General features: G+C 37.8%; 1 protein-coding gene and 1 pseudogene across 1 annotated transcript in view; one reads left to right on the top strand and one right to left on the bottom strand.

Annotated features, from left to right (window-relative positions):
- The first annotated feature begins 13,027 nt into the window (after positions 1–13,027).
- Positions 13,028–13,146, top strand: LOC112486157 (annotated as a pseudogene).
- A 1,944-nt stretch (positions 13,147–15,090) lies between these two features.
- Positions 15,091–16,239, bottom strand: part of POPDC2 (popeye domain containing 2) — a 15,613-nt gene continuing 14,464 nt past the window's right edge. Inside the window, exon 4 of the mRNA XM_006905538.2 lies at positions 15,091–15,590. Coding sequence (XP_006905600.1) covers positions 15,505–15,590 — 86 coding nt within the window. The 3' untranslated portion in view covers positions 15,091–15,504. The remainder of the gene's footprint in view (positions 15,591–16,239) is intronic.

Consider the following 16,239-nt stretch of genomic DNA (forward strand, 5'->3'; position numbering starts at 1 on the left):
TGAAAATCAATTAAAACATTAGTAGAAATCCCACTTTGAGATTTATGTTATTTAATGCTGGGTCTATGTGATACCTTAAACCATCTTGCTCAGTGTGGGGTTCACGGCCCAACACCTTGGGAAACCGGCTTTAAGGAGGTGGTATGTGTGTGGGATTGGGAAAGAGGGAGAGCTGACCAAGAACTCTGCTTGATGGCAGAGCAAAAGCGGAGTTTGGGTGTCCCCTCCACACCCACATCTCTTACAACCTCTACTGAGATCTTTTCATGAACAGAGACTGTTATGGCAGTAATTCAAGTCTATAGTAGATTCACTATCACGTGCAAGACACTGTGCTAAGTGTTACAAGAAGAAAGAAAAAATAATGAACAAGACTCAGCTCCTGCCCTCAAGTAGCAGTACAAATACAATTTCCAGACCCTTCCTCTCTCTGGTTGCTCTGCTCTGAATATGTTCAGTTTGTACCACGATCTCAGGACTGGGCTCCGGATTCCAGGTAATGGCCTGAGTACAGCAAGAGCACATCTCCTCTTGTTCTTCACTATCGTCCTCCACTAATTCAGCCCAAGAATTGCCTTAGGTTAACTACAACTCTTCAACTTTAAAAAGTTTGTATTCTTCTTAATCCAGCTTGCCTTCTTTTTTTGTAGAGCTAATTTTTGTTTGAACCTGATTTAACTTTCCGTGTTAAATCAGTTTTATTACATATTATTGTCATAGTCTCTCCAACCTGTCAGGAATTTTCCATGTCCTGATTTCATCCTCAAAAATATTTAGCTCTCCCTCCAAGCTATATGTAATTTTATATTATTTATATTCTATTGTATATAAATATATATGTATATTTATATATGACATTTTTATAGACTTCTTTTCTATATCTATAGCCATGAACTTGAAAGGAAAAGGGCAAGGGTACAGCTCTACTTCTAGACACATCCTTGAGATCAATTGATACTTTGGGGATGAACCACCACATATATCTCTAACTCATGTTAATATTAACTACTTACATATTACGAGAAACGTTTCAATACTTTATATCTACAGTAATCCTCTGATTTGAGAGAGAGGGAATATGAATAATTTAGCTTTAGCATGACTTAATTCCCAGGAATCCATGCAGGCTCCTAGTAATTGCTACTTTCTGTCCTAAATATAGGCAAGCCACATTTTTAATGATTTGTTCCTGGACTTTGCTGGGAATCAACATCAAACTTCCCGATCTCTAATTTCAAGAATCTCTGCTTTCTCTTTTTTGGTTACTGGAACAAATCTATCCATCCACCCACTATTTTCGAGTTCCCTTCTCTTTGGAATTATTTAGTGATTACTGAACAAAGACTCCAGTCATCCCACAAGGTCTTTCTAAAGCAAGATCATACTTCAAGGTCTGGGTACTAGGATTCATTTAAAGCAGATTAGTGATTTCTTCTCCATCCTCGTCTCCATATTAATTCCCTCCCCCCAAATCCACCCCACCTTACTATACATATTTTAAAAATTACAAAAGCAAAATATGTTCATTTTAACAAGTCAAACTGCAGACTTATAGTTACTATGGCACTGAGGTAATCAGTGGTAATAGCTTGTGTGTGTCTTTCCACAGATTTCTCCACATTAATACTAATGTATATGAACAATGTTGTTTTTTGTTTGGGGTTTTTTTTTTTTTAACAAAAATGAAATCATAGCACATACACAACTCTACAATTTTCGTCACTTAACAATATATCATGAATATCCCTCCTGGTACTATATATACATCAAATTTATTCTCTAGTTGTCTAATATTCCACAGTATGGATATGTCATAATTTAGCCAACCATTTTCTTTATAATAGAGATTTAGGTTGTTTCCATTTTTTTTTTCAACTACAAATGATGCTACAATAAGTATTTTTGTACATCTATTCTCATAGCAGTGTCTTCATTTCTACATGATAGATTTCTTTGGTGAGAATTGCTGGGTCAACAGATATACCAAAAACTTAGTAATGCTGGATTATGTTCCAAAAATGTCATACCAACTCACATACACTCTGACAATGGTTGAAAAAAATTTTTTTTCTTGCAATTATTTAGTCAAATATCTTTCTTCCTAAGATAAATAACCCAAATCATCAAATTTCTCTTCTGGAGTTACCAGAAGGTATTCATCTGGTTCCAAGTTAGCTGACCAGTAACCCATCTGTGAAACTGGAATGACCTTTTTACCTTCAGAAATATAGGGGCCTGAGATTTTGTTACCTTTTAAAACTAGGCACTCGTTTAGATAGAGGAGTCTTCAGAGCATTGAAACTCTCTGGGGGGTGAGCTATGATGAACATTTTAATGTGCCGAAGCCAGTATCCTCCTAAAACATACTGTGGACAATGATATTTTCATGCCTTTGTGCCCCTATCACCCTCTTTCAGATTCTACCAGTCATCAGGGGCCACTTCCAGTTCTACCTTTTCCAGGAAGCTTGGCCACCAATATGTCATTTTAGTCAATATCTATCCTGCCTTGCAATGGTGGCTAATAGCTTATTGCATGTACGTCAAGTTTCTATGATGAGACTATAAGGTTCTTAATTTTAGGCAGGGACAATGTTTTCTTATTCTCTGTGTCTCCCATGTTATAAGCATGCAATAAAAGATCCTTGAATTGAATTAAAGACAGTGTTGTAATGATATCAACAAAGGCAAGGAGAGAAGATCAGGCATAGAGATCTTCTAATTCTAAAGGAGGGGTTGGTGTCTTTTCGTAAGTGTAAGGAAAGGCTTTTATTTATTCATCGTTTTTAAGATTTCACCTGTCAATGTTACATTTTAACTTTAAAACTTCTCTATAGGAGTAAACTCTGGTTGTGTATAAAGTAAATGATATTGAAACATAAATCTTCCCAAATTGCTGAATTCTCATCCAGCCCTTGACCTCCATGTAGAGTGGTCCTAAGTGACATTCTGAAAGTGTCATACACTACTTCCCCCAGCCTTTAACACACCTCTGACCTCACTCTTGGGCATACCCAGGCCCTGGGATGACCGTCACAGCCCTGCCTCTACCCTAGAGGAGTTGGTTTCTTCCCCTTAAAAGAGAGCTCAGGGGTGCTTTGATTATTTGTTTACCTGAGTCTTTCTATGCCCCTATGAAGGCCCAGAAATCCTCCCTGATCTTCAGTACTTACTCTCTCATTGATGAAACCATAACTCTTTGCTTTATATGGCCATTCAGTGTCCTGACAACAGCCCAAACTCAATCCATTCAAAATCAACTTAACATCTCCCCCAAAGTTGCTCCTCCTTTCCTTACAGTAATAGCCACTGCCATCATCCCATATCCACATTTGAAGCCTGAGTCATCTTTGACACAGAACATCATAGTGTTCAAAAAAAAAAAAAAGAAAAGAAAAGAAAAAGAAAAGAAAAGAAAAGAAAGAAAGAAAAAGAAAGGAAAGAAAAAAGAAAAAAAGAAAGAAGAAAAAGGGAAAAAAAAGATCATTTTCTTCCTTCCTCCCAATAACTAATTTACACTCAGACTTTATGTCTCTCAGTTTCCTTAAAACATGTCTGATATCTGTCCCTTCCTGTCTAGTCCCTTGGACACATAGTAAGGTTCTGGATTTGGCACTAACCTCTTTTCTCCAGCTTCTTTCCCCTCTAAGTCCATTCCATTTACCTGTGCCAGATAATCCCTTTTACCAACTTTTTAAATTTATCATTCTCTCGCTGAAAAATTTTTACTGGATTCTTTTGGCGTCCTTAGAATAAGGGCTTTCTTAACCTCTTAACCAAGAATTCACTAAGTTCTGCGGCTAGATCCATTATCTTTATTTCTTGATTTCTCTCTTACTCTTTCTCAAAAGAAATTCTTAGCTTCTACTGGGCTGATCTACTATAATTATGATTATCGTGTTCTTTAAACAATGCTCTATATTAGTCATCAAGCCGCAGAGGGTCCGAGGGGAAGTCCATCAGCCACTAGAGAAAATCATAGCCGTTCTCCCATTTCTACTGCACTTCTGAACCTGTACTGCAGTTTTATTGGATTTTAACAACTCTAAGTGGCTCTTCATTACATGTGAGTGTGAGCTTTAATAACTTTTGAATATAAATAAGGGACAGTGTTTATCTAGAAGTAAATTCCTGGCTCTGCCTTAAAACTCTGGGTCTTTAACATCCACCCAGGTTTAAGCCAGGAGACAGATTCTTATTTTGGACAGAACTGGAGGGTAAAGAGGTGGAATGAGATGTAGGTAATTATCCTGGGAAAGGTAGCCCAATATATGGACACTCCTCTTTGTGGCACTGAAGTCAGACTAACTCAACTAAAAATGCCCCTTCTCTCTTGCAGTCACCAGCCTTCTCAACTTTAACACTCCCACAGTGTTCACTCAGCCCTCCCAGTTTGGACTTGAAACTCAATCCACCCTAATCTCAAAATCACTCCCCGTGACTCTCAACCCAAGTTTTAATTCAGAAGCTGTCTTCTGCTATATTTCTTATCTGGAGAGTACAGGAAAATGAGTAAAACTGGAGACAAGCAATCATGAAACCAAAATGTTTATTCATTCATTCATTCATTCATTCATTCTTTCATTCATTCAGTACACCTTTATTGTTAGCCTTATGTGTACCAGGCACTATTCTGATGGCAGTCCTCTTAATAACAACTGCAATGTACTGAATGCTTACTATGTGTCAAGCATGGTTTTAAGTGCTTAAGATATATATATAATCATTGAATTCTCACAAAAAACATATGAGATAGGTTCTTTTCTTATCACTATTTTACACATGAGCAAGCTGAAGTGCTGAGCAGTCAAGCAGCTAGACAATGAATGATGCAAAGCTAAGTGACAGAGCTGAAATTTGAACCCAGGCAGTTTAGTTCCAGAGCTCTGTATTCTTAACCTTGCAATTAGTTGACAAGGCCTTCTAACCTAATGTCTACTTATGTCATCCCATCTCCTTTTTTAAAAATTTAACACACATTACTTGGTAATGGCAAGGTGTCTGGCTATGTGCTTGATGCTGAGAATGGAAGTACGAATATGACAGGAAGGACTATGTCTTCAGAAACTCACCCATTAGTAAGAAAATAAAAAGAGCTATTGTGTGCCGGTATTGGTGGTCTTTAATTTACTTTCACATACTATAGCATAGAGGGTGTGATAAATGAGTTCTCTTCAGTCGCCATTCTAGGAACATTTGATCAATTATCCAAATTTGGAATAAATACTCTAGGGGCAGTCAAAAGTTCACAGTCTGAAGGTAACTTCTTTAATTCCTTCAATCTTCTCCAAGTCCCCATGTCTTCATTTCAACCCTCAGAATCACTGGGAAGCTTTTATAATTACAAATTCTAAGTCTAGGGATCCCAAAATTCAGTTTTAACTGGTTTGCTATAGGCCCAGTTTTTAAAATATATATATAAATAATATAAATAGATATAAATATTTATATAAATATATAAAAACATATATTTACTCTTAATTTTTTTTTATTATAGAACATTTTAAACACATACAAGATTAGAAAGACGGCATAATGAATTTCCATGTACCCATCATCCAGCTTCAACAATTATCAACTCTCATGGCTGTCTTGTTTTGTCGACGGCATTGGTATTTTTTTTTTTTTTCAAAATTTCACAGTTTATTTTACTATGCAGCCAGTGTTGAAAATCACTGCTCTAAATAAATAATTACAGCAGGATCACTGCAAACATAGAAGTCTGTATCCTATCTATTGAAAGCAGGGAGGCGAACAAAGAACTCTGTCTACTGAGGAAAAGGGGAGGATTTCCGTGACTCCTCCCTGAATCCCAGGCCTGGAGCTGGAATTACAACCCCGCATACATGGAAAAGAAAGGCACACACACATTTATTAAAAACATATTTTTAGTTGCATTAAAGTGGGATTTACCAGGTTAGATAAGGTAAACGTGAGTTTTAAAAATATCTGTTTATGTTTGTGGTGAAGAAAATACAATGTTAAAATAATTTTAGGAACTATTGGAGAGGAAAAAAGGAGAAGAGAATTAGAAGTTACATGGTGAATTACAAGGAATCAGGTTATAAGAAACAAAATTCAGGGTAAAGAGAAGAAACCGAATTGGAGAGGGGCCAAGGAGCGGCCAGTTTTTTCCTCTCAGATACTTCAGGGAGGAGCAGGCGAGAGGGCCGAGCTGTCTGTAGGCAGGAAAAAAGGGCCATCAGGCCTGAGCAACTTGGCAGGGCCTGGAAAACCAAGCAGAAAAGACCTCCTTTCTCAGTCACACATGAGTCAGAGAAAATGTTCTAGTATTAATCTGATTCATTGAACAGCTGAGTTTAACAAAATCCAACAATTACCAACTAAATGCCAGGCATGTGGCACTGGTGAGGTGCTGGGACCACAGCAATAAGGAAGAATCTGCACAGGCCTCGAGTGCCTAGAGATGATGTCTGGAGAGGGTGATGAGAGCTGGGGGAGGTGATCCCAGAGGACCTGACAGTCCAGGTTAATTCTGACAGGGGTGAGGTAGGTGGCAGGGCGAGTATAAGAAGGGAGGGGACATTTGTACTAGCCTAGAGGGATGAATAAGATTCAGGGCGAAGAGCCAAAAGATAGAGGGCAATTCCAGGCCACTGAGCATCTGTCACTGGGCAGCTGACAGTTGGAAATCATGTGTTGTGCAAAAGAGGACTCTCAGGAAGGATCATGTCAGAGAAGTGAACTAAAAGTGAAATAAAATCCCATGATCTCCAGGGAAATTTCAGGGGACACATGTCAGTGTATGCATTTAACAACAAGTAAAAGCGAAAATGCTGAGAGCATTGCTCACATTTCTTCAGTTATCAAGATTTGTGGGGGAGTCTACAGGAAACCAGGGTGTCAGGAACATTAAGGAAAGAAAGAACCTCTAAGACTTACCTCCCGGGCATTTCTCCCCAGGGTATCCCTTACGTGCTTGCCTCTGTTCCCATCACCATCATGTGTTCTGGCTTTGGTACCTCACAATCCCACTGACCATTCAATGGTCTCAACTGTTCTCTTGGTTTTGTTTTCTCTACTCAAATCACTCAGAAAATGAATATTAATGAAACAGCTACACTCGGCCAGACTCTGTGGTATGCACTGAAAGCAATCTCCTTCGACACATCTCTGAGTGTAGCATTTCCCTGATCATTTCTCATTGCTTTTTTCTAAATAATATTTTTTGTTTTTCAATTATAGTTGGAATACAATATTATATTAGTTTCAGGTGTACAGCATAGTGATTAGAGCTCTATATAACTCACAAAATGATCACTCCAATAAATCTAGTACCCCTCTGCCCCATATATATTTACTACAATATTATTGACTATATTCCTATATGCTATACTTTGTATCTCCATGACTATTTTGTAATTTTCCATTTGTACTTCTTAATCCCTTTTCCGTTTTTCATCGACCCCCTCCCTAACCCCCTTTCTTTCTGGTAACTCTCAAAAACGCTCTCTATATCTATGAGTTTGTTACTGGGTTTTTTTTGTTGTTGTTGTTTATTTTGTTGTTTAGATTCCACATTTACGTGAAGTCACATGACATTTGTCTTTTTCTATCTGAATTTACTCCACTCAGCACAATACCCTCTAGGTCCATCAAGGCAATAACTTTTTCCATCCTTTTACTTTTAGTCTATGTGTGTCTTTTAATCTGAAGTCTCTCGTAGGCAGCATATGTAAGGGTCTTGTTTTATTTTCCATCCAGCCACTCTGTCTTTTGATTGGAGCACTTAATTCTTTCTCATTTGAAGAACTTGTCGATAGATATATAGTTATTGCTATTCTTTTTTCATATTTTTTATACATATTTTTTCTTCTTCTTAAAGAAGTCCCTCCAACATTTCCTGTAATGCTGGCTTACTGGTGATGAACTCCTTTAGCTTTTTCTTGTCTGGGAAGCTCTTTATCCGTCCTTTGACTCTGAATGATAGCTTTGATGGATAAAGTATTCTTGGTTGTAGATCTTGGGTTTTTATCACTTTGAATATTTTGTGCCGAGCCCTTCTGTCCTGCATGGTTTCTTTTGAGAAATCAGCTGTCAGTCTTATGGGTGCTCCCTTGTAGGTAATTAACTGCTTTTCTCTTGCTGCTTTTCAGGTTCTCTCTTTGTATTTCATCTTTGGCATTTTAATTATGATGGGTCTTGGTGTGGGCCTCTTTGGATTCCTTTTTCTTGGAACTCTCTGAGCTTCCTGTGGTTCTATGTCTATTTCTTTCACCGGGTGAGAGAAGTTTTCCATCATTATTTCTTCAAATAGGTTTCCAACTTCTTGCTCTCTCTCTTCCCCTGGAACCCTATGACGCGAATGTTCTTATGCTTGATGTTGTCCCACAGTACCTTAAATTTTGTTTGATTTTTTAAAAATTCTTTTTTCTTGTTGCTGTTCTGATTGGGTGCTCTCTGCTACCCATCCTCTTTATTGATGATTTGATCCTTGTCTTCATTCACTCTGTTGATTCCTTCTAATGTACTCTTCATCTCAGATATTGTATTCTTCATTTCTCACTGGTTCTCTTTTATAATTTCCATGTCTATTTTCATATTTTTATCTCTTTGTTAAATTTTTCACTGAGTTCATCTATTCTTCCCCTAAGTTCATTGAGCATCCTTATAACCAGTGTTTTGAACTCTGCATCTGTCAGATTGCTTGACTCCACTTTGTTTAGATCTTTTTCTGGAGCTCTATCCTTTTCTTTCATGTGAGACATGCTTCTTTGTCTCCCCATTTTGGCTGTTTTTCTGTATCTGTTTTTATGTGCTAGGTATAGCCCCGAAGTCTCCCAGTCTTACTATCATGGCTTTGTGTAGTAGGTGTCCAGTGGCACAGTCCTGAGAGGGGTCCAGCTGCAAGCCAAGTTTAGAACCAGCCTGTTTGCCTTATGGCCACCTGATAAGGGTCACCAAGCAATCCACAGATGGCTGCCACCCACACTGTGCTTATAGTTGCCTCAAGAGACCGCGCCAGAAATCGAGGCCAGCTGCTGCCAGTGTGGGGCTTGGAGCTGCTCAGCAGAGGGCACAGGGGACACTGAGGACACCAGTGGATGTGGCTTGGGTTGGCCACAAGTTGGGAGGGCAGAGCTTCATGGAATTCTCTGGGCAAATTGACTTCTATTATCCAGTTTGAGGAAGTCTCAGCTATGGCGGCACCTGGGACTGCACACTGGGAGTGGGAAAGGCTCAACCAAAGATCAATGGATATTGCCAGCACTTCTGTCCTAGAGGAAGTCTCCCCTCCAGCCCTCGCCCTGGAGCCCTACAACTCAGTGTAGCCCTGTGTCCCTGGGGCCTCCCGTGCCGCAGCAGCCGCCCCAACGCAGGAGTTCAGAATGAGCAAGTCTGTCACCATGAAAGTATGGTCACGGTCATGGCCCCTTTAGCGGAACCTCTGCACCTGCCGGCTGTAGCTGCCACGGCTTCTGTCTCACTCAGCCTGGGTGGGACCTGCCAGCCTTGTGTCTCTGCCGTCTCCTATCATTCCAAGGTGATTTTTTATTTCTCTCCCTAGTTGTAGGGCTTCTGTTCATCCAAACCCCAGGCGACTCTGCTTGCTGTTTGCTCCGTGTTTTCGTCACAATTTTGATGTGGTAGCAAGAGGAGATGTACAAAGCCTCTACCCTCTATGCCATCTTGACCAGAACTCTCTTATTGCCTTTTGATCAGAGCTCAGAGTCTACAGTTGGTCATTAGGAGCCATTGGTTCTCTTCCTCTCCAGGCAAGCTTTCTTTGTACCTCGCAGCTCTGGGACTTTGACTTATAGTTTTTGTTTTACCTGGATTGCTTTTGCCTTGCCTAGTTTTGTCTTTTAAAAACAGCTCAAAGTCAACTTCTATATAAACCCTTTCTGATCCCAGAAACAGGAAGTAACATCTGCTGAACATCTTTATGTCATGTATTGGTTTCAACTACTCATGTAATGTTTTCCACAATGGGTTGACACGGTCCTTATTTATATATGCATCAGAGATCTAGCTTCACCTTAAACTATTTATGGGCCTCAAGAAGCCAGTTTACACAAGGAATGAGTAGACTTCTGAGAAAAGATAAATCCTTAGAGGGGTCAGGCTCAGTGAACTTGACTTAATAAGGCCTTAGTGCAGAGGGGAGAGGGTGCCTATAACTACTGTCTCTCCTTTTTTAGATCTAGATTGCCTTTGGGGCAGATACCATGAATGATTCACCTAGTAAAGCATGTGGTGTCCAGCATAGTGTTTCACTGCAGTGGATATTTAGTAAGTATTTATGAGATAAGAAAATATTTACTGTCTTCTCCTTAGAGCAAATCTGACTATATGTCAGGCTTTATGGCTGAAAATATAAAGTTACAAGCCAAAGGTTTTCTTTTCACATATGTGGACCTCTAGTGTGGTGTTTCCGTAAGAGGTTAGTAAATCCATATGATGTCAAGAATTATCTGTAGACTAAATAAATACAATGCTTTGTGCATATATATAATGCTATATTTCAAATACATAAAGATACTATTGTGGTTAATTTTTTGAGATTCACAAATTTATCTAAAAACCTTTCAAAAATTCAAATGTCTTTTGTCATTATATATATACCATTAGATAATAAGAGCACAACTTCTGCCATGTTAGGTTTGATCTTTTTAAAAACAAACACACACACACACTAAAAGAACTCCCCATCCTGAGGAATCTCTGCTGTGTATTACATGTATGTAATAACATTCCCGCTTGGGCAGTCCTCTAGCTAGAGGGGTGACACCACACCCCAGGTAATATTGAGTCTCAATTTACAATGTATGATGAGCTTTTCTGTTGTTTGTTTATTGCTTCATTTATTCTTCACAATAGTCTTCAAGGGTTGACAAGAGAGCTATGAAATTCTCAAGCTGACAGGGCTTTCTATTACGAAATATACAATATACTCAAACACAAACGAAAATAAATACACAGTGTAATTTCAGAAAAAAATGAGAAAAAGAATGTAAGAGCTATATGAGACACACTGAAAAGTCTACCAAACACATAATTGGGATCCTGAAAGGAGAGTAGAGGAAAGAGAAAATAGGACTCTGAAGAAAGTCCAAGCGGGGCAAGGGGATAGAAGGTGATGGTGAGGTGAGGTGGATATCTTAGATGGGATGGTAACATTTGAGCTGAGAAGTGAATGACCAGAAGAAGTCAGCCAGGAGAAGGAATGAGTGAACCATATCACAGAGAGGAAAAAAAAAACTATAAAGGCCCTAACATAAAAAGAGGCTAGATGTGTCTGAGGAATACCAAAAAGACTAGTGTGGCTGAAAAATGATGAGTGAGAATGAGAGCAGAATGAAACATGGTTGGAGAGACAGGCGGATAGGGCTTCTGGGTCATAGGAAGCTAGAAGAGTAGTAGTCATCAAGCATTCCTTTTGCTTCCCCACATTTCCCAGTCCCTTTCATCAACAAAGCACAAAGTTGATTATTAATTGTGTCCATATAAATAGCTCTAGTCAATGGACTGGGGGAAGAAGTGATTTGTATTATTTCCAGGCCAAAGCATCAAAGTAAAGCATCAAAGTGCTAGGAACATCAAGCTATTTCTTTAAGTGACCGAGACAGAAAGTCAAAGTAGGTTGGATCCCTGAGTTGCAACATGAAGACAGTTGCCCTGATGGGTCATACAGACTCTTGGTAGACTTTAAGTAAGAGAGAAATAAACCCTTGTGCTATTAAGTCATAATAAGCTGATTCTAATATCACATGGTAAGAAGTTTGGACTTTATTCTAAGTGTAATAGGAAGTCATTTGAAATTTTGAAGAATAAAATGATGAGATCATATACATGTTTAAATGATCACTTTGGTGTGTGTAGAATAGATTATGGGGAGGAGAGGCAAGAGAAACCAGGAGACTAGTTAAAAATCTGTTGAAATTAATTAGGTATGAAATAATGGTGGCTTGAAATTTGTGGTGGCAGTGGTGGTGGTGAGTTGAATTTAGGACATATTTTGAAAATAAAACTAGCAAGGCTAATAGAAAGACTCCTAGGCTTTGGGCATGGGCAGTTGAGTGAAGAAGAAGACAGAGCAGAAGGTAAGGTTGGTGGGATGGGAATCAAGGGTTATAAAACTGTTTTGGTTTTAAGATCTCTTCCAAAGAATAGGAAAAAAGGAGAGAGAGGGTACTTCTTAGCTCCTTTTACAAAGTCAATATAACCTTGATATCGAAACCTGACAATGATATTACAAGATATATAGATGCAAAAATCCTAAATAAAATATTTGCAAAGCAAGTTCAGAAATACATAAAGAGGAAAATAAATCATAATAAAATTGGATTTGTTCCAGGGATATGTTTGTTTTAATATTCACATGTATATTAATATAATTCTTTAAAGAATAAGGGAGTAAAATAATCTCAGTAAATGCAGAAAACCATTTGATAAAATTCAATACTCATCATGATCTTAAAAAAGTGTTCTTAGAAAATTAGGAATAGAACTTCTTTAATCTGATAAGGGTATTATAAAAACCTTATTATCCCTTCTATTGATCCCTGTACTGGAAGTCCTACCCAGTGTAACAACAAATGCAAAAAAAAAGCGGGGTAAAGGAGGAGAAAGGTTTGTATAGGTCAGGAAAAAAGAAATAAAACTATCATTATTTACAGATGACATAATTAAATCTATGGAAAATCCTAAGTACACTGTTTATTAAGTATTAGACTTGATAAATGACTTTATCAAGATCATGGGATGGAAGTTGAAGATACAAAAATCAATTATATTTCTATATACCAGCAATAAAAAATTAGAAAGTAAAAAAAATTATAGCATTTATAATGGCATCAAATTCATCAAAGGCCTACAAATAAATCTAACTAAAACTGTGCAAGGGTATCTACATGGAAATCTACAAAACACTATTGAGAGAAAAGAAAAAAGACCAAAATAAATGAAGTGCTCTACAATGTTCATGGATTAAAAAATCAATATTATAAATATATCAATTATTTACCAACCTGATTCACAGTGTGAATGTAATTCTAATAAAAATCTCAGATGGCCATGCCACCCTGAACACCCCCGATCCCATTTGATCTCGGAAGCTAAGTAGGGTCGGGCCTGATTAGTACTTGAATGGGAGACCATCTCAAAAGACCAAGTGCTGTCGGTGTAAAAAAAAAAATCTCAGCAGTTTATAATTTTACGTTGTGATTAACAAGCCGATTCTAAAATTTATATGGATATATCTGATCCCATTTGATCTCGGAAGCTAAGTAGGATTGGGCCTGATTAGTACCTGAATGGGAGACCATCTCAAAAGACCAGGTGCTGTTGGTGTAAAAAAAAATCTCAGCAGTTTATAATTTTATGTTGAGATTAACAAGCCGATTCTAAAATTTATATGGATATACAAAGGGAAGGGTCAAGAATAACAAAGGCTTGAAGACGAATGAAGTTTGAAGACCACCAGATATCAAAACTTATTATAAAGCTATCGTAATTACAACTAAGTTATATTATCAATGGATAGAAAAATAGACTAATGGAACAGAATAGAAGATCCATAAACAGACCTTCATATATATGGCCACTTGATTTATGACAAAGGGGACACAGAATATTAGTAGAGAAAGGATAATCAATTCAGTAAGTAGTCTACTGGATAGCCACTGGAAATAACGAATTTGATCTATGTGTCACCATACACAGATATCAAATCCAAGTTGATTGTAGATCTAACTCTAAAATGTAAAACAATAAAATATCTAGAAGGTAACATAGAAGAACATCTTCAGGGGAGGAAAAGATTATTTAAACATGACACAAAAAAGCACTAGGGTAGAGAAAAAGAATGATTAAATCACTACAATGAAAGTAAGAATTTATGTTCATCAAAAGATACCATTTAGAGAAAAAAAAAGAGTCACAAAGTGGATGAATATATTTGAATATATATAAGCAACAAAGGACTTTTAACTTGTATAGTTAAAGAATTCCTTTAAGTCAATAAGCAAAAACATATAAACAAATAGAGAAATGGACAAGAACTAGAAATAGATATCTATGTGGATAATATACAATAGAGAATATGTATATGGATAATAAAAACACGAAAAGGTATTCGACCTTATTATTCATCAGGGAAATGAAAATTAAAATCACAATGATATGCTGTGACATACACCCAAATGGCTGAAATGCATTTTTTAAATGGCAATGCCAACTATTGGAGAGGATGAGAAACAATTAAAACTCACATACGCTGCTAGTGGAAATATTAATTGGTAAAATCACTTAAGAAAACTGTTTGATAATATTTACTGTGGTTGAACATATGTTTTACTAGTTCCAGTCCTAGGTGTGTACCAAAGAAATGTATTCATATAAGTACCAAAAAATATGTTCAAGAGTGTTTATAGCAGTACTATTCACGATTGCCCCAAGCCAGAAACTACTCAAATGCCTATCAGTAAATTGTGGTGTATTCTTACAACACAGTCCTATACAGCAACAAAAGTGAATAAACTATTGAGAGAGCAAGAGAGATCCAAAGATGCCCAGCTGTTCAAGCCCTTAGCTATTTGAGTCTCCTGGACTAGGCCCCAAATACATGTGTGAAGAACCCTTTGAAGTGATCCTAGCCCTAGCCACTCTGAATACAACGGTATAAGAAATCGAGTGGGAACAGCCCAGCTGAGCCCAGTCAAGCCCCAAATTCACGAGCAAAATAAATCATTACGACTATTTTAAGTCATTGTCTTAGGGATGAACGTGCACAGCAATAGCTAACCAGAGTATAGGTTGAAGTATTTAGGGGAAAATAAAATAGAATATGTTAAATTTACAAATCCATTTTGAAATGCTTAAGAAAACTTAACTAAATTTGTAAAGAATCTTCTAAAAATTATTGTTCGATGCTAGGGTCATAAATAGAACAAGAGATTTGTAAGTTGAACTTAAAGCTTAAGGAGAAACTAGGTTTAAAAATTTTTACTTCCACAAATTGAATTTTAATTGAAAAATTTTTAAAAAACTATAAAAAAAAAAAAAGCAGTGAAAACTTCTTGGATAGCTGACTTCACTGATCCTTTCAGAAAGTTCAAAGTAACAACACAGGGAAAGGAACTGAGTGATTTATTGAGTGCTTACTAGATACCATGCCATGTCCTAGGTGCTTTACCTAAGTCAACTCATTTGATCCTCACAACAATCCTGTGAGGTGAGTTTGATAATCCCCACTTTGCCGGTGAGGCGCAGAGAGGCTATGTAACTCGCCCAAGATTCTGCAGTTAGTAAAGGATGGAATCTGTGCTTTTGCACTTTTAGATGCCTTCTTCAGGAAGGAGAGCTGGTGAAGGTGAATTCTAAAAGTCACTCGGGTCCCTTGGTATAGCGGCAATGTTGGTGTCTTCTGTGTCTGCTCCAACCTTGCCTGTGAACCTTCCTGTGGGTGAGAAGAGGGGTGTGCATATAAGTGACCTTCCTGTGAAGATGAATGTGGCCAGAGAAAAGGATGGCTCATTGATCCTTAAAGTTCAGGAGTGTGGATTGGAGCCAAGGGGGCCCGTCCCATGGATGTTACTTGAGAGTAGCTCTGGAGAGGAGATCTAGAAGCTGTGGAAAGAAAAGGGATTTCAGGACTATGGCTCCAGATAGCTTGCTTAACTTCATTAAATTCTTTTTTCGTTTTCTTTCTTTTTTTTTTAACCTCTACCAATTCCCAATGTTTTAACTGTATCCAATGCCTAACACCATAAGAGCAGTTGTATCCTTGATAGGACGAGTTAGCTTTGAAGTTATATAGTTTGATCCTCTCATAAGTGAAGAGATCAAGAGATCTTCTGCTGCTTCCTATCAAGAATGTATAGAACTCTACTTCTTATCTAACATTACTGAATGAGTTTTTAAAAAATCTGTATAGAAAAAATGGTGAATTTTATAAGACCCTTGTCTTTTATTTTTACAAAGAAAAGAGTAGATAAATGAGGCCTGTAAAACATTAGAAGAATAAAGTAGGAGTGAGTACCAGTGGTAGGCTGCTGTGATCCAGAGGGCAAGGAAGAAACTGCTGCCTCTAAGTTACCTGACTGAGTGTGGAGCCTTGGCAGGCAGAGAGGTGCTACCACCATCTAAAGACCCAGAACCCGAGGCCTCCGGGCAGCTCCTGCCATGCCACCTTTAAGGGCAAGTTTTCTGAGCCAAGAGGCTTTACAGGTTCTATGAAAAAAGTGCTGTTTAACAACACTGACAGCTTCCAAAGCAC

The sequence above is a fragment of the Pteropus alecto genome, unplaced genomic scaffold (assembly GCF_000325575.1).
Source record: "Pteropus alecto unplaced genomic scaffold, ASM32557v1 scaffold251, whole genome shotgun sequence".
NCBI classification, from domain to species: domain Eukaryota; kingdom Metazoa; phylum Chordata; class Mammalia; order Chiroptera; family Pteropodidae; genus Pteropus; species Pteropus alecto.